This window comes from Hippichthys cyanospilos, chromosome 21, assembly GCF_059441005.1.
Source record: "Hippichthys cyanospilos isolate Australia breed blue-spotted pipefish chromosome 21, RoL_Hcya_1.0, whole genome shotgun sequence".
Classification (NCBI taxonomy): Eukaryota; Metazoa; Chordata; class Actinopteri; order Syngnathiformes; family Syngnathidae; genus Hippichthys; species Hippichthys cyanospilos.
The window spans coordinates 5023131-5042720 of record NC_142389.1 but is presented as its reverse complement, the minus strand read 5'-3'; the positions used below and the strand labels follow the sequence as shown (position 1 = coordinate 5042720).

Below are 19590 nucleotides of genomic sequence, written 5' to 3'. Positions count from 1 at the left end.
AAGTTTAACAGAATAAAAATAATAAAATAGAAGCGAAACAAACTGACTCGGAAGTCTCATTGTGCTTGCTATTTTACACAATAAAGCTGTAGAGTCGATAGGTTGGTTGGTTTTTCATATTTTCAATGCATGCTTGTCCTTCAAAGTTACGGCCTTGCGCCAAGTAATTTTTTATTTTGAAGACCAGAGGCAGAAACAAGGGAAGTGTGTGAACACCTTTTCTGATGCGCCAACGTTTGAAAAAGAAACAAAGTTCGTAAGTCACAATGGAAAGTTGTTCAAGTGTTTATTAAGTTTTCTGGTACAAAATTTCAATTAGAATAAACTGTAAACAATCTTAAAAAAAAAAAAAAAGACAGGTCCCACCGAGAACTTTTTTTTCCAGGAGAACAGGGACCTCTTGTGGACATATAATAGATTGCATTGTTAGTGTACACTTATACATATCTTTTACTTAAAAAAGTGAGAATATAGGCTTCTTTGGAAATATGTTATGAGCAGGATCAATTCCTCTGGTTGGCTAAAAACACATTTCCTCTTCTGAACACCTGTGGACAAACTCAATCTTGCATGATTCTTCATCATTTATTTAAAAAAAAAAAGTGTACCTTTAGCAAGCATTAGGGTCGAAGGTAAAGTCGGGCTCAACGGGCATTTCGGGCGCAGTATATCCCGGCGTGGCACTGTAGTCCGGGTTCGGCAGTTCGCTGTCAAAGCAGCTCCAGCGTTCGCCATCTTCCTTCCTGCAGCATTCGTAGTGCGCCGTCATGGTGCCGAACTCCTCGATGCAAAACTGGCCAAGCGCCTGTTTCCACTGAATTAAAAAGTCAATAAATGGAAATGAGCTCTGTCAAATTTCAGCTTCGTTTTGCAAAACCCAGACCTAAACCCTATTAAGTATTTTCTCATGTCTCTTTGGACTCACAGCTTGTCTGGTGCAGCAGAGCACGGCGGCGTCCCTGTTCTCTCCCTCCAAACCGCAACACTGAGCGTACCAGGACTCCATTCGATTGATGGCCTTCCCGCGCCGCCTGAAGTGACCCGCCCCCCTGCTCGGGAAGAAGCTGTCCGGGTACCTGGGGCGGCCCTGACCTTGAGTGCAGACGGCCTCCAGGTTCTGCGGCGTGGGCCGGGCCGGCGGGAACGGCACGTCCACTTCTGAGGCCTCCGCTGGAGAAACGAGCAACATGGATCATCCTGGAGGTACTTTGGACGCTTTCATGATAAATTGATGTTACCTCTGACATTTGCTTGGGAGACAATCAGGAGAATCCCAAATCCTCGGAGAAGTCCAATCCAAGTCATGGCTGGAGTGAGTGAAAGGGTTTCTGTCTTAATACGTAGACCAGGAATGCGATAAATTCGTCGGCGGGCTGCTTATAATAACCTCGGTGGTGGGGGGAGGGGCGACCCGCCCCCACTTGTGCGTCAACCCTTAAGAGGAGAATCCAGTTTGCAAGCATGCTTAATTTGCTGAACATCCAAAATGATGACATAAGGATTTCAACTGATAAGAAAATAACCATTTCCACCGCATTATCGATATTGCTTATCAATACAATTTCTTATCGATTCTTATTGACTTTAGTGTATCAACAGAAAATTCCCAACCACCAATAGCGAAAAATAACAAAAACTAAACAGTTGTATCATAAAATACACATTTTCATTGCTATAATAAATGTGACTGTATCCAGGGGCGCGATGAAAATTATAATCCAATTTGTGTCATCTTAAAAGATCCATTTTATGCGTTCACGCCTGTGTCCATTTTGTCTCGGCGGGACAAAAAACTTCCCACCTGGACGGATGAGACATCATTGTAAAGGCCAGAATGTCCTTGATTGAGTGCAGTAGGACATAGTAAGGTAGTTACAATGGGTCAGAGGATATAAACCAAAAACTAACGTCCACTACAGTGGACACAAACGAGTCGAGAGAGTCCCAAGTAAATATGTATATTATAGGTCTTTCTTTAGAATTATCTGTCATTTCTTGGTTAATTTTTTTGAATAAAAATATAACTACTTAAATGTTGAGTACACATGCTAGTATCGGTCTGGAAATAAATAGTATCCAATACATTGCTGACAAATCTGATGACCAAAATGAATAATGATAAATGTAAATTGAAATACAATAAAATACAGTGATGCGTGCTATTAACTTAATGAATAAATAAAACATTGACGTGAAAGCGAAGCAATTTCAAATGCGATATAAATGTAAATAAAACTCGATAGCCAACTACTCATCGAGTGATAACCGGAAAAAAAATGTGCTGACGGTGGCCGAAAAGCCGGGGTGAAGAAACAAAAGGTCGCGGTAAACTCCCACTGCCCCAAAACATGCCCAGCTTGCGTTTTTGTTATCAAATAGCAGCTAGCGTGTTCACCAGCTGCTTCCTGTTTTCACACAATCGCAGTCAACAAATTCTTTCGGCTCAGTAGTTACGCAATGGCCATATTGTAAAGTATGCTCTATGGCTGCACTTTCCCTCTACTCTCATTGCTTACAAGCCACTTGAGTTGCGATGATGTGATTGGTGGATGTAACACTAGCAGCTGTAATTGCGACTGCAGTGCGTCTCAAGTGCCTTCCGTGTCGCCGGTGTACGTGACACTTTGGAAGGTGATCTGCCGCGCCACTGATTTGCTTGGCCGCCGACCAGGTCGCGCACGGGGCAAAAACTCAAAACTGTCACCGTACCTGTCTCCTCGCATCTAAAAGTCATTAATATCATATGTGTAGTGTAACAAAAAAACATATCCTTCATTGTGTCCACTCTTGTGTCCATTCCGTCTTAGCAAGATAGCAAACTCATGAGACAGCATTAGAAAAGCCAAAATGTCCTCAGTCAAACACACTGGGACTTATTAGGGTAGATTGAATAAATCAAAAGATATTTACTAATAACAAATGTCCACTATGTTGGACACAAATCAGTACGCTGGTTCTCTGGAGGATGAGCTTCACTTTCCGCCCATGAATTCATAAATTTATATCTTCAGTTGTTGGACTGACTTTGCTGAAGGTAACACCATATGCGTCTTGTGTGTGAAAAATAACACATATCCTCGCGAGACCCAGTCTTTTTAATTTGTGTCCACTTTTGTGTCCTTTTTGTCTCAGCAAAACAACACACATGGGACTGCATTGGAAAGGCCAGGATGCCCTTTAATGGGCACACTGGGTCTTAGTCGGGTATCTTGAATTAGTCAAAAGGTATAGACACAAAACTAATGTCCACTACAGTGGACACAAATCGATAAATCCGGTCTCGGGAGGATAAACTTCTTTTCTCCTCACATGACTCCAAAAATGCTCACAATACCCATCTAGTTGGTGTAAAAGATAAATGTCCTCTGAGACATAGCCTATTCATTTGTGTCCATTTTGTCTCAGCAAGATAGCAAGCACTGAAGACATTGGAGAATCCAGGATGTCCTCGACTGCGCACACTGGGATTTAGTAGGATAGCTTGAATGAGTCAAAAGATGAAAACCAAAGACTAATGTCCACTGTAGTGGACACGATGACTTGTCTGGGCGGACAAAAATATCTCCAGAACGTCTCCATATGTCCTCTCTAACTAACTCCAATCTTTTACCTATCTCGTACCTAGTGTCTCTTTCGAACCCACGTCCGAAAGAGACATCCACATCCTTTCTTCGCATTTGTCCGCAAAAACATTTCAAAACCTCCTTGTGTGTCATCCATTCTTTCAGTATTTCCATCTGAAAAGCAGCCATACCCGTTCAGTGTATACAAAACTTACCGAGGCATCGCGACGGAAAATATATTCAATAAAACGATATCAACTTTTTACAACTGTTCGTTCCGCTCCGTTTGTCCGACTTTCTTCTCCGCCTCCTTTTTAAGTGGGTTGCCCACTAATGAGTAATTCATACCCGTTGAGCTCTGCTCAACACCGAATGAGAATGTCTCTGCAATTCGACCTGCGGACGCATCACCGCTCTGGGCCGCCGAGTTAGAGAATGGGACGGGGGGGAGGGGAGGGGGAGGGAGGTGAGTGGACGCATGTGTCGCAACAAGCCGATTATTGAAGGCTACTTGATGAGCTCCTGCCTGGCAATTTGCATCCGTCTAGGCGGGAGGCGGATGAGGCTGCATGTCAGACAATTGCAACATTTTTTTTTTCCCAATTAGTTAAGAATGACAGCTCCATTCTTCTTGTAAGTAGACACTTTCTTTTTAAACATGACCAGTCCTTCCAGGAGCCTGGGCGACCAGAAGGGTTTCAACGAGAGTCCCGGTCACAAACCCGACGCTCCGCGTTACCGCAGCTGGAGCAGCTTGCGTTTCTCCCGATGGCGCAGCGGCTCCCAGAAGGCCAGCTGCCCCGGGACGCCCTCCGCCAAATCGGACAAGCACCACGACGTGAGCCAGACGCTCTTCTCCCTGGTCAAGACGCACAACGACGACTACACGGCCGACCCCGACGGGCTGCTGGACCGAAACGGGCTTGAGGACGACGGCGAGGAAGTCCAACTCGACCGCTCCACGTTCTTCCAGAAGCAGCTCGGATCCATGCTGCAGCCCGGCGTCAACAAGTTCTCCCTGCGCATGTTCGGCAGCCACAAGGGCGTCGCCGCCGAGCAGGCCAGGGTCAAGTCCTTTGGAGTGTGGATCATCCATCCTTACAGTGATTTCAGGTGAGGTGCAGCCGCACCCGTCTAGCGGCGTAAAAAAGACACGTATTCCCACCGAAAATGCTCGCAGAAATATAACTATACCGTACACATCAAGTGGAGGTGCGGCCATGCCCGTCCAGTGTATTTATGTGTCCACAGTTGTGTCCATTTTGTCTCAGCGAGACAGCAAGTGCGTGTCATCCAAACACATGAGGCGTCATTGGAAATCCAAGGATGCTCGAGCATAGTCGGGTAGCCCGAATGATTCGAAAGCCGTAGAACGAAAATGTCCGCTACTTTGGACCGAATAATTCGTCTGACTCTCAGGATGATAGCTAAACATCTTGTATGTTTAGTGACCTCAGGTAGATCTTTAGTGAAAGCCGTACCCGTCTGTCGTGTGCAACTACATCCCTTCGAAGCGTGTGATAACAAAAAAAAATCACGATAGAAAACACGCTTTTCAATTAAGTCCCGTCATACCCATCTAGTCTATAAAAATTGTCACAAAAACATCCTTTTCACATGTGTGACCTTGAAAAAAATATATAAAAATACCCGTCTAGCGTAGCCAAAGAAATACTAACTGTACACCCATTCTTCACATAAATGTTACCAAAAATCAGTGCTTCTCGATTATTTTTTTTCCCTAAAAAGAGTAATCTTTTATGCCCCCCCACTGCGCTAACTCAAAATAGTATTATCATCTATAAATGTTGTATAAGTATACATAAAATTGTATCCTGCAATAGAAAGTAACTTCCAAAAACTACTTTTTACAATGGTTACAGGTCAGTCTAAATCAGAAAAAAATATCCAAGTGCCTGAAAAAAAATGATGCCAATCCTTATTTTATTACAACTATACTTCACATTGCAAAAACAAGGCCTCCCCTGGCATCGCCATTTTTTTCTTGTCCTAACATCCATCTTCTATACCTAGTGACTTCATGTAAGATGGAGTCTTACCCGTCTTAAAAGCACCCATCTAATATTCCCAATAAGGACAGGCCGCGCTTCCTAAATTTTCAAGTCCACAGTGCGGCGCAGCGGATGATGCGGCGCAGGGTATAAGGCGATGAAGGGATTTGATTACTGATACAGTATATAGGACAAGATCATCTGGATTATTCAATCCTCTTGTTGACTACCCATCCCCTCATTTCTCTGCAATATTTCCGTCAACTTTTTTTTTTTTTTTTTTCAAACGGATTTGCCAAGGCTGGACAACATCTCACTGCTGTACTCCGCCGTCTCATTGACCAATAAAAGCCGCTAATTCAAACAATGCATAAGCAGCGCGCGGGCCAGCGGCGGACGGGCCGGGCGGCCCACATGCGAAGAATAATTCCAATCTTGCTTTATTATGCAATAATACGCAGACAGCTGTGGCCGGGATTATAGCGGGAGCGTTTGCCTTATGCTGCAAACTTGCCACTAAAACCAAGGCGGGGTCAGATGCCGCGAGCCGTCCCCATGACTTTGTTTGGCAGAGGTGCGCAGAGGACAATCGGCGGGAAATTAAGGTTGGCCGAGGGGGAAAATAACACGCGGCGAACAGAAGGCCAGGGTCTTAGCAGCCAATCTGCCAAAACCTCAATCTTTTTTGCCCTCTGCCTCCCCGCCTGCCTAAAGCGGCATTATTTATTGTCCTTTTTATTAGCTCTGTGATTATCATTGTGAGAGGAGATTTTATTTCTCTTCATTTCTCATTATTTTGTTATGTGTGTAAAAGGCAATCTTTTAATATATACATATACATATATGGGTCTGGATGTACAGTACACACAGTACACAGTTGTACATTATATATATATATATATATATACAGTATATATATATATATATATATATATATATATATATATATATATATATATATATATATATATCTCCCTGTATTTGTCGTTATTTATTAGGTTTATAGTAAAACTTTTTCAAATGTATTCATCTTTGTGAAAGACAGATTTTAAGAATGATTTTAAAACAATTTGTGTTATTCTCATATAACACATTATATAATGAGTGGGTAATTACTTTTTGTACAGGCATATTTTGTTTTTTTAGTATTATAAATGCTAAATGACTGTATATTTTAATTATTTTAATAAGGCAAAATCTGATTATTTGGAGACAAAGATTTGTAAAATTTATTCAGAGTTTTATTAATATTTTATTATTTTTTACATTTAATTGTGAAGCATTCTGTACATTTATTGGTGTTTTAGGAATATAAATATATTATACACAGTATAATTTTATTATTTTTAAAAGGGTGTCATATTCAAAGACATTGATTTTTTTTCTTCATAAATAAATAGTTAGTATTTTCCTTATAAATGTTTTTTGTGTTTCATAATTTTCGAATTGCTTTTTATGCACATTATATTGGTTAAAGGAGATTTATCTACAACCATTCATTGTACATTTATTCTTGAGTGGCCACTTAATCTACTGCAACATGAGAAGCGATGACTATAAAGTCCTCATGTTAAGCCGTCCATCACGTCCTCGTTCATCAATGGCCCGACATCTCGTGACACCTGCTGAAAAAGAGCCTTAATGAAGTCGAGATGCGGGATTGACTGACAGCGGATGGAAAAAGAATCAGCGGGGAAAAGCGAGAAACCCAAAACCAGCCTCACGGGATACTGGATGCCCGGATGTCAACTTGTAGGACATCTGACAGAAACATTTGGGTGGCGTGTCGGGCGGCGCGGTGACATTGTTGCGGTGCGTTGGGTGACACAACTGTGCATAGTTAATGAGAGCGCTTCCTCTTGTTGCCGTAAGACCTCACAAGAAATGGGTCAGGCGCGCCTTTTGTCATCTGACCTTACGGCTGCCGCTTGTGTCATTTACATAGCGGTGTAGTATGCTAGCTGCTTAGCTTTTTGAAAGTGTGTCAAGCGACTGCCGAGCGACTGCCGAGCCCTTTCAAACTCTATCGCCAGCCAAAACAGCAGCGCTCATTGTCTTCTTGTACCGCCAGAAGTACTCATACCACTGCAAACCCTATTGCTAATAAAAACAGAAGCACTTATTGGCATAAACAATCTCAACCGTAGTCTTATTGCAGTATAAAGATGATTGTAGTGTTGAAGATTATCCATTATGTAGAAACGGCTGACACAGTTACTCCACGATGTTGCTAACCAAAACAGCAGCACCTACCAAAAACATTGTAAACAGTGCAGAGATATATTACAAACGCCCTTTAAAATGTTGTGCCAATGATTTCTGTCTAAGTGTCCCCCTGTGGTTCCTTCAAGGTTCTACTGGGACCTAGTGATGCTCCTGCTAATGATGAGCAACCTTGTGATCTTGCCCTGGGGTATCACGTTCTTTGAAGACCAGAACACCATCCCGTGGATCACCTTCAACATGTTGTCCGACACGCTCTTCCTCATGGACCTGGTCTTCAATTTCCGTACGGGCATCCTAGGTGAGGACAGCCACATCGTGCTGGACCCCAAGTGCATACGCCTGCACTACCTGCGCTCCTGGTTCCTGGTGGACTTCATCTCATCCATCCCGGTGGACTACATCTTCCTGGTGGTGGACCTGGAGTCACTGCAGGACTCGTCCGACGTGTACCGGACCGCCAGAGCCCTCCGCATCGTGCGCTTTACCAAAATCCTCAGCCTGCTGCGGCTCCTGCGCCTGTCTCGCCTCATCCGCTACGTCCACCAATGGGAGGAGGTACACACTCCCGTTCCTCATCCGAATGACATTAGGTCCATTATACCAAAGGGTACCGTAACAGACGCTTGATTGGCTCTGCTTCAGATGTTCAACATGACCTACGACCTGGCCAGCGCGGTGGTGCGCATCGTCAACCTGATCGGCATGATGCTGCTGCTGTGCCACTGGGATGGATGCCTGACCTTCATGGTGCCCATGCTGCAGGACTTCCCCGCTGACTGCTGGGTGTCCAAAAACAACATGGTGGTCAGTGCAAGCCTTCTATTGCACAATTACATCAATTAACATTGTAGTGGTATATCTAGGCGTATTTTATTTAGCAACTCTATCTATCTATCTATCTATCTATCTATCTATCTATCTATCTATCTATCTATCTATCTATCTATCTATCTATCTATCTATCTATCTATCTATCTATCTATCTATCTATCTATCTATCTATCTATCTATCTATCTCTCTCTCTATCTATCTATCTATCTATCTATCTATCTATCTATCTATCTATCTATCTATCTATCTATCTATCTATCTATCTATCTATCTATCTATCTATCTATCTATCTATCTATCTATCTATCTATCTATCTATCTATCTCTCTCTCTCTCTCTCTCTCTCTCTCTCTCTCTCTCTCTCTCTCTCTCTATCTATCTATCTATCTATCTATCTATCTATCTATCTATCTATCTATCTATCTATCTATCTATCTATCTATCTATCTATCTATCTATCTATCTATCTACAGCATCTGTCTGTCTGTCCGTCCATCCGTCTGTCCAACTAGCTAGCTACCCTTGCCTACATATCTTTCTCGTTCCCAGTTATCCCCTAAACATAGTACAGAGGTTGAATACGAGTCTTTATTTTGCTTTGAAACACACCACACATAGTGCATGGTGAGCGGCCACTAACTCTCTACGCGGGCCAGAACACTCCATCCAAGCTGTCCCTGCCCATTACCCACCATACAAGATTTCTACCACACTCTCATTGCTTTCAATCTTTCTTATTGCCTCATGCATCCACTCCCTCACTCCCCCTCCCCCACATGTACATCTCCGCACAGCTCTCTCACTCGCAGCAATAAGCGCACCCCATTTATGTAATGCCTTGACTTAGTCAATGAATGATAAGCATTGGCTTAGTTTTAAGCAAAAGTGCCTTCATTTGCGGCAGAACAAGACCGAGTATTAACAGGCTGTTAGATGTTTATATATATATATATATATATATATATATATATATATATATGATTTTTAAAAGTTATGATGTACTGTATACTTAAAAAAAAGTTACAGTCGTAGTCCTTGACTTGTTTCTTTGGTCGGGGTCAGAACGCCACGTGGCACATCCAGTACTCGTACGCCCTGTTCATGGCCATGAGCCACATGCTGTGCATCGGCTACGGCGCCCACCCTCCGGAGGGCATGAGCGACGTGTGGCTGACCATGATCAGCATGGTGGTGGGCGCCACCTGCTACGCCATGTTCCTGGGCCACGCCACCAACCTGGTGCAGTCCTTGGACGCCTCGCACCGCCAGTATCAGGAAAAGGTACTCCTGTATCATATACAACAGTATTATTAGAAACCATATGAATATTATTTTAAAGGTTAACAGCTCTTTTGTTTTGGATGAGCAGTTGCTAAAAGCTAGCATTATCATCTTGTAATCCACTCAAATGAGGACTAAATCCATCATTATTGTGATTACGCAACACATGGCGGCAAATGTGACATATTCCTCATATTGTTCTCCATGTTAAGGTTTAGTCTTCTTTTTTTTTTTTCTTCAGTATAAGCAAGTGGAGCAGTATATGTCATTCCACAAGCTACCTGCAGATCTCCGGCAGAGGATCCACGACTATTACGAGCAACGATTCCAAGGCAAGATGTTCGACGAGGACAATATCCTGGGAGAGCTCAGTGATCCGCTAAAAGAGGTAAAAAAAAAAAAAAAAACTCGATAAGGCAATTTCTGAAAAAATGGTGGGAAAATGCTGAATCAAATAATCTGGATATATATATAATGAAGTAAATTAAGCTAACTCATTTATTACCGGCCTTTTTTAGACCGTTCTTTGAAAGCAAATGTTTCATTTACTTTAGCTTGATTCTAGTTAAACCTTAGAGGAGAGTAGGACATTGGTGTCAAGGAAGTATGTTGAAAAAAAAAGTTTTATTTTTTTCAGGGAGGAGCTAACTTTAGTCTGGGTTGTTAGCGGCAAAATGTACACCTAGAGAAATGCCATTAAAATCTCATGCATCCCCTGAAGAAGGAAAATAGTACATTATTGGTGCCAAAGAAGTATGTTGAAAAGCTTTCCACTGAGAGACGAGTTTTTTCAGGCAGGAGCTAAGTTTAGTCTGGGTTGTTAGCGGAAGAAGTTGCAGTAAACCTGTTAAAATCTCTTTGAGCATTTGTTATTGGAATAATTACATTTTTCAATAGAAAATGAAATGATAGTTTTTGAAAACGTGACATTTTGACCTTGATTTTTTTTTTTGTACTTCTCGCCAGGAAATCGTCAGCTACAACTGTCGCGGCCTGGTGGCCAACATGCCCCTTTTCGCCAACACCGACCCTCATTTTGTGACCGTGATCCTCACCAAGCTGCGCTTCGAGGTCTTCCAGCCCGCGGACTTCATCATACGGGAAGGAACCCTGGGCCGCAAGATGTACTTCATCCAGCACGGCACCGTCGTGGTCATCCCGCGAGGCAGCAAGGACATCAGGCTGAGCGACGGGGCCTATTTTGGGGGTGGGTTTCTTCAGCGTCTTTTTCATGCGCATAACGGGATTTAGCGTGAATTTTCTTGCTTCTAGAGATCTGTCTGCTGACTCAAGGTCGCCGCACAGCCAGCGTGAAGGCCGAGACCTACTGCCGGCTTTACTCCCTCAGCGTGGACAGCTTCAACGAGGTTCTGGAAGAACACCCGCTCATGAGGCGGGCTTTCGAGAGCGTGGCCGTGGACCGACTCGGCCGGGTCGCGAGGAGGCCCAGCCACCAGCCGACCTCAAACGAGTGACCCCCGGAGTTGTCCGCAAGCTAAAGAAAACAAAACAAAACACGTGACTCAAGACCCGCCTTTAATTTCGTTTTAAGATTCACTTTTGTTGTAATTTTAATGACATTTTTTCCTTCCTACCACATGCAGTAAATAAAGGTCTTGATTTATGAACAAATATGCTCGGTGCATATTTTTTTCCCCATGGAAATGTTGCTCAGCATCCTCTTGTGCTTTCCAAGACTGAAGCTGTCAATCATATAGGATGCTGGCAGCAGCTGGATGGCAGGAAATCCTCACCTCATCTTTTTCTAATCTCACATGATGTATGTACACGAGTGGGTTTATAGCCTAATGTTAGCGAAAGATAAGCTGCGCTGATGTCATAACTCCAACTGCACATATTGCACACAATACACGATAAGGGTGGACAGTCATTTGTTTGTGTTAGGTCATTCTAAATTTATGAAAAATCCATCATGACGATGAATTCCTTGTTGCAACTTTCAGCTTTTTCCAGCAGGGGGTGCAAAACGCTTTCAGTCATGCGCAGTTGCTTTATAATTATAATTATGTATAAGGTTGCTGAATGAATTAAAACAATCCTCTTCACAAAATTATTACTAGCTGCAGCTCGCTGTAAATGTGTCAGTAAATAATTAAATGATTGGTAAACTTATTTCTGTGAAGGGAGTTGCACTTTCGTCATGCTTAATAGCGTGCATTAAGTACAGCAGAAACAATGTTGACGGTTCTTCCCATGCAAATTCAGGAACTTAAAAAAAAAGTTCCTGTTTGAGAATACAAAAGAAAAATTGGAGTCAAACACAGGACGTAATTAATCTATTAAAACTATCTGGAGTGGCCAACGACGTGATTAATTTATGGATTTGGTGGAATTCATTTCCAGTCATTTACAGCTGATCATGGATAAGTTATTGCGAATTGAAGACGTTCAGAAATAAGTATGTTTTTATTTAACATCAAATAATTAAGTTGGAGTCAACCACGGAAGAATATTAATGTTTGTATGGGAAAATAAACCTTTATATAGTTTACATGAAAAAAGAAACCTTAAGTAGCCGACTTGATGGCGTAAGCAATATCTAGAACATAAACAGCACTTCCGCTGATCCATATCAGTATCAGTTATTAAAATTAACAGTACAACGATTGTCTGATTAGAATTAATAGAAGGACGTTAAAAATGTAAATCTTTAGCAGTCCATTTGGTGACGTCGGTGACCACTTCCGCCATGTGAACAGCGCTTCCGGTTGGGATTTCATAAACTCTGGACGAAGAGCAGGTACGTAATGGCTTGCTAAGGCGAACCTAAAAAAGTCTCCTTTAGCTCATGCAGTCACATTGCACATTAATTATAAAACAACGTGTTATTTCCTTGTTGATGCTGGTACATAATGTCGACAACTATTTTTACTAGTTACGCGGGCAAGGTTATAGCAAAGAGTCAGCCTAGCATCACATGCTAATGCTAACTGTAGCGCCGCTGGCTTGGAGGTCACAGTATTAACATATTAATGCATGTAATCATATCCATGTACATGGTATATAATTATAATAACTATCACGTAAATAGACCTTAGTTGCTATTGTAGTACAGCAATTGTATTTGCTTACCTGCACAGGAAGTTATACAACAGATGTTATGCCAGTGACAAAGTAGTAGTTAAAATAATTTGAGATGGATGATTCTTATATCCAACTAAGGCTAATGTAGAAATCATGTTTATTTTCATTTTAATTTTGGCCTCACATTTGTTTTGACACAACGGGTTGTTTACTGAGAATGCCCTCCGGTGGCAAGTAAAAATATCGCACTGAATTAAAAGCCACAAGGTTCAAATAGTAAGAAAAAAGTACAATGTTACAGTCCGAAATGTACAGTATTTGGTAAGGTTTGTGTATGTCTTTATTATTTTGTTGCTTCCTAATTTAAAAAAATTGTAAACACCTGAAAACAATCTGATCGCGCCTGATATTCGATCACGTGATTGGCATTCCTAGTTTTCCTAGTGTGGTACAATGCTACTATTGGACATTTAATTTGGAATATCTAGATGCTATGGATATCCAGCATGAAATAAATCTACATGCAGTATAATATAATTTGTTAATGATAAAAAGTAGTTAATATTACAAAAAAAAATGTCCATGTGCTTCCTGATTTTGACTTCCCTAGGATGCTGTCCCTGTCTCGGGCTGTCGTTAGCGGGGTGGCACGCGCCCCTGCGGCGCTCAGTCAAGGCGCCATCGTCCGATTCAACAGCACCGCACAGGTACCCTCCATAAATTTACCAGATTGAAATGATGACTGACTCAAACACTTTCTCTGTTTATTGTTTTCCTCAGACTCCCCCTAAAAAAACCAAATTTGGGCCTCTGGCGGATGAAGATAGAATTTTCACAAACCTCTACGGTCGTCATGACTGGAAGTAAGACCTGACAAAAACCATGCCGACACATTATTCTTTTGTTATATTTGATGACGATGTGTTTCAGGCTGAATGGCGCCTTGAAGCGTGGCGACTGGTACAAGACCAAGGAAATCCTCCTCAAGGGTGTGGACTGGATTCTCAATGAGATCAAGGTATCGGGCCTGCGCGGGAGGGGAGGCGCGGGGTTCCCCACCGGCATGAAGTGGAGTTTCATGAACAAGCCCAGTGACGGCAGGTTGGAAATTTACTCATTATACAGTAATCCCTCGCGAATAAATAAATAAAAGTTGTTTGGTCCACCTTTCAGGCCCAAGTATCTGGTAGTAAACGCCGACGAAGGCGAGCCGGGCACGTGCAAAGACAGGGAGATCATGAGGAACGACCCCCACAAGCTGGTGGAGGGCTGCCTGGTCGCCGGCAGGGCCATGGGAGCCCGCGCCGCCTACATCTACATCCGCGGGGAGTTCTACAACGAGTCGTCCAACCTGCAGGTCGCAACACACGCCTCACGTGCTGAATAATGACATCACTCTCGGCTCATTTGATTGCAGTGGAACCTCACAAAAAGTTGCCAAAGGAAAATAATGTCAAGTAATTCCTTTCACGCATAATCATTTTTTAATTGATTGTATGGTAATGGGTGTACTTTTGCACGAGAGAAAAAAAAACAAAAAAACACCATAATTAAATAACTCACGCTTTGAAAGACCAGAAAGGGGGGAAATGAAGCTTGACTGCCCCCTTACGGCCGCTTGTAGCTATTGGTGGATTTTGTGTTGGCATAAAATTAAAAATATAGTAGACCTAGAAAAAAAAAGACGAAGAAATAATAAAAAGTTACAAGTCTAAAATAAAAAGTTTAAAAATGTTGACAGTAATGACTTCTACTACTGATAAAATAATAATAAAATCCTGCATTATCATGAATTTTGCTCTGCGTATGCAACAAAAAATGAATATAAAAAATTAATAACATGCAAAAAAAATGTAAAAAAAAAAAAAAAGAATATGTAAACATCATAATGTATACAATATGTATACATCATAAGGCAATATTTTGGCCTGAGTTTTGTTCCACTCACATACCAAGTAAACAGCTAACTAGAGAAAATTAAAGGGAACTAATCATGTTTAAAACAATATTGTTTGGCCTGATTCTGAACATGAAAAAATATAAATGAAAGAATGTACAATAACTTATTGTTAAACTCAATTTTATTAGTATCGTAGCTAAAAAAACAAAACTTCCATAATGTATATGAATACAGTATTTTGCACTGCTCATGTAGAAAGAGTGCCAGTTTGTTTGTTTTTTCAACCAAATTTATGTTGTTTGCATCCTCAATAGAGGATATCCTGGCCTTTCCGATGTATTTTGGTGTGAATTAAATAACTTTGCTAGCTTACTGAGAAAAATGGCAACAACAGTGGACACGAATAAAGAGACGTGCTTTCTGGAGGATGCGCCACAAATTCTGCTACAATCATAAAAACTCGAAAACGATGCGTTCAGATGGCCATCCACGAGGCGTACGCTGCAGGGCTCATCGGCAGGAACGCGTGCGGCTCGGGCTACGACTTTGACGTGTTTGTGATGCGCGGCGCCGGCGCCTACATCTGCGGCGAGGAGACGGCGCTCATCGAATCGCTGGAGGGGAAGCAGGGCAAGCCCCGCCTCAAGCCGCCGTTTCCCGCCGACGTGGGTGAGTCTCCGCACCCGAAAAACGCATTGCTTGAGAATTTATTTCATCAATTTGCTCACTTGTTTTCTGCCCGGGGAAGGCGTGTTCGGCTGCCCCACCACGGTAGCCAACGTGGAGACGGTTGCCGTAGCGCCCACAATCTGCCGCCGCGGAGGCACCTGGTTTCTGGGTTTCGGCCGGGAGAGGAACTCGGGCACTAAGCTCTTCAACATCTCCGGCCACGTCAACCACCCGTGCACCGTCGAGGAGGAGATGTCCGTCCCCTTAAAGGATCTCATCGAGAGGCACGCGGGTACGCTAGATGCTAACCCGAGCGCTACCATATTCTTTACATGTCCTTTAGTTAAATGTGTAATTTTTTTCCTATGTAAAACTGAGAAATGATTATACAACTGCGCTAATATTGACCGTAGCGTTTACTGCACATGCTAATAAATAAATAAATGGGGTTTTTCATACAGGTGGCGTTCGCGGCGGATGGGACAACCTATTGGCCGTCATCCCGGGCGGCTCCTCAACGCCGCTCATCCCCAAGAAAGTGTGTGAGGAGGTTCTGATGGACTTTGACGGCCTCATCCAGGCTCAGACCGGCCTGGGCACGGCGGCGGTCATCGTCATGGACAAATCCGTATGTTTTTTTGTCCTGTCTGAGCAAGCCTCATATTATCCATTGTCTGAAGATTTTCATTTTTTTCTTCTCCAGACGGACATCATCAGAGCCATCGCGCGCCTCATCGAGTTCTACAAGCACGAGAGCTGCGGCCAGTGCACGCCTTGCAGAGAAGGTCCCCGCTCCCGCCGGGTTTCGTTCACGCGACAAATACTCCGTGGCTAAATTCTTTTCTGCTCGCAAAGGGGTGGACTGGATGAACAACATGATGTGGCGTTTTGTGCAAGGCGACGCGCGCAAGTCCGAGATCGACATGATCTGGGAGATCAGCAAGCAGATCGAAGGACACACCATCTGTGCGCTGGGAGATGGCGCCGCCTGGCCCGTGCAGGTAAACCCAGTGGAAATGGCCAGCGACATATCTGTGACTGGAATATGACGGATATCAAGCTAAATGTTAGCTTTTTCAAAACGAAATATTCCATTTAATTCAATCATATTTTATTCAAATTTTAATCATTTTTTATTTTAATTAATCATAATTTTAATTCTTGAAATGGCTTGCAGGGTGGCTAATAAACTATTAGTTATGATATTGTGACTTCTTTCCATGAATGGTGTAGCATCTGGTGGCTAGCAGGCTAGCACTTAACACGAGCAACTAACAGCAGTGGAATTCTTGACACTGCGCTGTGGCTTTTTTCATTTCAGGGCCTGATTCGACACTTCAGGCCTCTGATGGAGAACCGGATCGCCGAATTCCAGGAACAGAAGCAGGCCATCGCTTAAAAATATCCGCCTGCCCATCGTCCTTGTGGTGCGTGTCATCACCACCAGAAAAATACAAAAGCTTGTGTCCACAAAGTATTTAAAAGGATTTTTTTGTCTCTGTTTAGTGGAAATGTCAATAAATAACCTCAAATTCTCTTTGGAATCCAATTTATTCCCATTGATGTTGTTTTTGATGGTTCGCGCCCATGTTTCACAAAAGATCACTGTGAAATAGGGGAGCTTTTTTTTCCGAATAAATCAAACCAAATAGTTCCCCTTACTTAAGTTTTGGATAGTTACTATACAATGAAGTACTGTTGATCCGATGTGTGAGGGAAGATTTATTTTTTTAGGGCAACCGAGTTAATTAGGTAGAACATAATTCTGGCTTCATATGCGCAAGACATTCTCACACAGTAGATGGCGGTATGACCCTGAACGTTGATTGATTTCACCCAATAAATGAGAAGAAAAAGACGTGTTATAGAGTTGAGTATCGCGAGGCTTGCAACGTGATACGTTGTGAATGTGTCATGTGTCCCGGATGTGCACTGCTTGGCGCCGTAACCCGGAGTAAGAAAGCTTGTTTTTCCGCAAAGATTCACGTATTTAAAATTCAGATTTGCCCCCTTAAAATAGCGTATTAACTACTCTTACTATGTAAAGCGTTAAAATGTAAAAAAAATACCAACATTTTTGGTGTTGATTGGACCTCCGTATTCAATCAGTCGTGACCCTCTATTGCCATTGTTTTGAAGTGGGTATAAACATGGATTTACTGAAAATCGAGAAAATCATCGTGGGTACCACCATCAACAAGACCGACTCAGGAACGAAATCTGATGCGTCTTCTGCAACGTCCTTGCTGCAAATCTGTAAGTTCATATAAATCCCTTGCAAAACTGGTCACGAGAAAATACCGTAAATCTTAAACCTGCATTTTTTCGTGTTTGTGATGCAGCCGGGGATTATGACGATCTGCACTGTCCGGAATGTCTCATCACCTTTACCTCCGCCAAGTTCAAAAAGAACCACATGAGAAGAACTCACCCTGATCTGTACTCCCGGCATTTGATGCAGGTAAACATGATCACTATTCCAAAGTGCTTGTGTGGCATACCCGCCTGGTTGCCAACACGTTTCTTGAATGTATTTTTGCAGAACGACACGCTGTTTTCGTGTTATAAGTGCGATAAGCTTTTCGCGTCCCCCGAGGAACTTAGGGTGCACAGTGGGCTCCATCACCAGGTGGACGACATCCCCATCTGCTCCACCTGCACCCAAGTCTTTGCCAACTTCACCGCGGTGAGTTCAATCCCATTTTGCCATGGATGAAAATCAGAAATATAAAGACTGTGTTCCTGACTGATCACTTGGTCACAGCTGTACAAGCACCAACGGAAGGGCTGCGAGCAAAGCATGTGGTGCTGCCGAGATTGCGACGTGAGCTACCGCAACCTCCTCGACTTTCATGTGCACTGCATCGAAAAGCACGACCGGGACGTGGCGGCGGCGGCGCAAAGCACTGAGCTCACATGCTCCGTCTGCTGGCACCACTTCCTCACCGACGAAGCACTGCGGAACCACAGAGAGAGAGTCGACAGCGCCGAAATTAAACCCGCCGTTAAACGCGCTCTGCAAGCCAAGACCAAGAGGAAGCTACGCAAGAGGAGGAGGATTGAAGAAGAAGAGGAGGAGGAGGAGGAGGAAGATGAAGATGAGGAAAATGAGGAGGAGGAGGAGGAGGAGGAAGAGAAGCAAGAGGAGCAGCAGCTGAATATTCCGTGTCCCGAGGAAGACTGTGATCTGGTGTTCCCGTCTATTGATGCCCTAAGGGCACACAAGAGGAGCCAGCACCTGGCACAGCCTCCATCTTCTTCCACTCGAAAGAAGTGTTGACTCCGCCATAAACTTCAGTCTGGACATAACCGCTGAATGTTTTCAACACAGCCCAAGTCATAGAAAATTTTTGTTAGAAGAAAAAAAAAAGGCTAAGCTTAGTGTTAAATTCATGCATTTGTGATTGCTTTTTTTTTTCAAATGGATTTCTTCGGTTCTTAAAGTCCACAATACAAGACTAATAAGTGCTGTTACCGTAAGAATAAAAAGTCTGGGATTAACAACAGGTATTCATGTTGATTTATTATTAAGGAGTGTTTTCCCGGAAATATTTGTTCTTAATATTTGTGGAAATGTATGATGTATTTTTTCTCGTATTTATTTACTATGTATTACATGTATTTGTATGCATTAAGTTTTTCCATTTTCAAACATGTATTTATTGAATGTTTTAATATAATCACATTTCAAGTTTTTTTATGTACTGTAATACATTTAATGAATGCATTATAAGTCAAAATTATTTCTTCATTTCCATGAACTTTTAAGGCTATCAAACGGATTTAAAAGTTCAATATCAAAAACATTCAATAGATTTTTAAAATGAATTAAAAAAGTACTGTATTTCGTGCTGTCCTTTGCATTTAATAATTATAAAATCCAAAATTTTACGTATTAGCACGTGTCTAGAAATGCGTGACGTCACGTGAAAACTACAATTATGTAATAAAAAAAATACCGATTTTCTTTTAAACTTATGTTTATCAGGTCACTAGCTGCAGATTTTAAAAACCCTAAATCAATAAAATAAGTATATAATGTGTGTGAAGGCAATTGCCGTG

The 19590-nt window shown here is 42.4% G+C and overlaps 4 protein-coding genes across 6 annotated transcripts; 3 read left to right on the top strand and 1 right to left on the bottom strand.

Annotated features, from left to right (window-relative positions):
• Window positions 1–288: 288 nt before the first annotated feature.
• ecm1a (extracellular matrix protein 1a) lies at window positions 289–5661 on the bottom strand. 3 transcript variants are annotated; one of them, XM_088404753.1, is made up of 5 exons: window positions 1388–2755; window positions 1239–1307; window positions 926–1170; window positions 609–814; window positions 289–548 (listed from the first exon to the last, which is right to left on the bottom strand). In XM_088404753.1, exons 1-4 carry the CDS (start codon window positions 1524–1526, stop codon window positions 611–613), a joined length of 657 nt encoding a protein of 218 aa, XP_088260879.1. In that variant the 5' UTR covers window positions 1527–2755; the 3' UTR covers window positions 289–548; window positions 609–610. The 3 variants fall into 3 exon arrangements, with proteins under 3 accessions (XP_088260879.1, XP_088260880.1, XP_088260878.1); XM_088404754.1 differs by lacking the exon at window positions 1388–2755 and adding an exon at window positions 5624–5661 and having other exon boundaries at window positions 289–814; XM_088404752.1 differs by having other exon boundaries at window positions 289–814; window positions 1388–2759.
• On the top strand, window positions 4060–11540 carry hcn3 (hyperpolarization activated cyclic nucleotide-gated potassium channel 3). Its single transcript, XM_088404746.1, has 7 exons — window positions 4060–4676; window positions 7927–8356; window positions 8444–8605; window positions 9696–9914; window positions 10156–10302; window positions 10881–11121; window positions 11187–11540. The coding sequence occupies exons 1-7, from the start codon at window positions 4222–4224 to the stop codon at window positions 11387–11389; spliced, it is 1857 nt and encodes a 618-aa protein (XP_088260872.1). The 5' UTR covers window positions 4060–4221; the 3' UTR covers window positions 11390–11540.
• A 1005-nt stretch (window positions 11541–12545) lies between these two features.
• ndufv1 (NADH:ubiquinone oxidoreductase core subunit V1) lies at window positions 12546–17065 on the top strand. Its single transcript, XM_088405638.1, has 11 exons — window positions 12546–12675; window positions 13570–13666; window positions 13740–13822; window positions 13890–14060; window positions 14133–14316; window positions 15339–15528; window positions 15608–15820; window positions 15990–16156; window positions 16232–16313; window positions 16384–16529; window positions 16850–17065. The coding sequence occupies exons 2-11, from the start codon at window positions 13571–13573 to the stop codon at window positions 16925–16927; spliced, it is 1410 nt and encodes a 469-aa protein (XP_088261764.1). The 5' UTR covers window positions 12546–12675; window position 13570; the 3' UTR covers window positions 16928–17065.
• Window positions 17066–17436: 371 nt separating this feature from the next.
• LOC148406243 (uncharacterized) lies at window positions 17437–19032 on the top strand. The gene is made up of 4 exons (XM_088405294.1): window positions 17437–17784; window positions 17871–17989; window positions 18071–18214; window positions 18293–19032. The coding sequence occupies exons 1-4, from the start codon at window positions 17679–17681 to the stop codon at window positions 18806–18808; spliced, it is 885 nt and encodes a 294-aa protein (XP_088261420.1). The 5' UTR covers window positions 17437–17678; the 3' UTR covers window positions 18809–19032.
• The last annotated feature ends 558 nt before the right edge of the window (window positions 19033–19590 follow it).

What these genes read in the sequence shown, in the direction of transcription:
- ecm1a (XM_088404752.1), bottom strand. Translation starts at nt 1,526, where the DNA reads ATGGTTATTTTCTTATCAGTTGAAATCCTTATGTCATCATTTTGGATG. An exon ending in CCCCTCCCCCCACCACCGAG is followed by an intron (nt 1,308 to 1,387) that starts GTTATTATAAGC and finishes CACTCACTCCAG; the next exon opens with CCATGACTTGGATTGGACTT. An exon ending in TCTGCTGCACCAGACAAGCT is followed by an intron (nt 815 to 925) that starts GTGAGTCCAAAG and finishes TTTTTAATTCAG; the next exon opens with TGGAAACAGGCGCTTGGCCA.
- hcn3 (XM_088404746.1), top strand. Translation starts at nt 4,222, where the DNA reads ATGACCAGTCCTTCCAGGAGCCTGGGCGACCAGAAGGGTTTCAACGAG. An exon ending in CATCCTTACAGTGATTTCAG is followed by an intron (nt 4,677 to 7,926) that starts GTGAGGTGCAGC and finishes GGTTCCTTCAAG; the next exon opens with GTTCTACTGGGACCTAGTGA. An exon ending in CGACGGGGCCTATTTTGGGG is followed by an intron (nt 11,122 to 11,186) that starts GTGGGTTTCTTC and finishes TCTTGCTTCTAG; the next exon opens with AGATCTGTCTGCTGACTCAA.
- ndufv1 (XM_088405638.1), top strand. Translation starts at nt 13,571, where the DNA reads ATGCTGTCCCTGTCTCGGGCTGTCGTTAGCGGGGTGGCACGCGCCCCT. An exon ending in TCATCGTCATGGACAAATCC is followed by an intron (nt 16,157 to 16,231) that starts GTATGTTTTTTT and finishes TTTCTTCTCCAG; the next exon opens with ACGGACATCATCAGAGCCAT. An exon ending in GCGCCGCCTGGCCCGTGCAG is followed by an intron (nt 16,530 to 16,849) that starts GTAAACCCAGTG and finishes TTTTCATTTCAG; the next exon opens with GGCCTGATTCGACACTTCAG.
- LOC148406243 (XM_088405294.1), top strand. Translation starts at nt 17,679, where the DNA reads ATGGATTTACTGAAAATCGAGAAAATCATCGTGGGTACCACCATCAAC. An exon ending in ACTCCCGGCATTTGATGCAG is followed by an intron (nt 17,990 to 18,070) that starts GTAAACATGATC and finishes GTATTTTTGCAG; the next exon opens with AACGACACGCTGTTTTCGTG. An exon ending in TCTTTGCCAACTTCACCGCG is followed by an intron (nt 18,215 to 18,292) that starts GTGAGTTCAATC and finishes ACTTGGTCACAG; the next exon opens with CTGTACAAGCACCAACGGAA.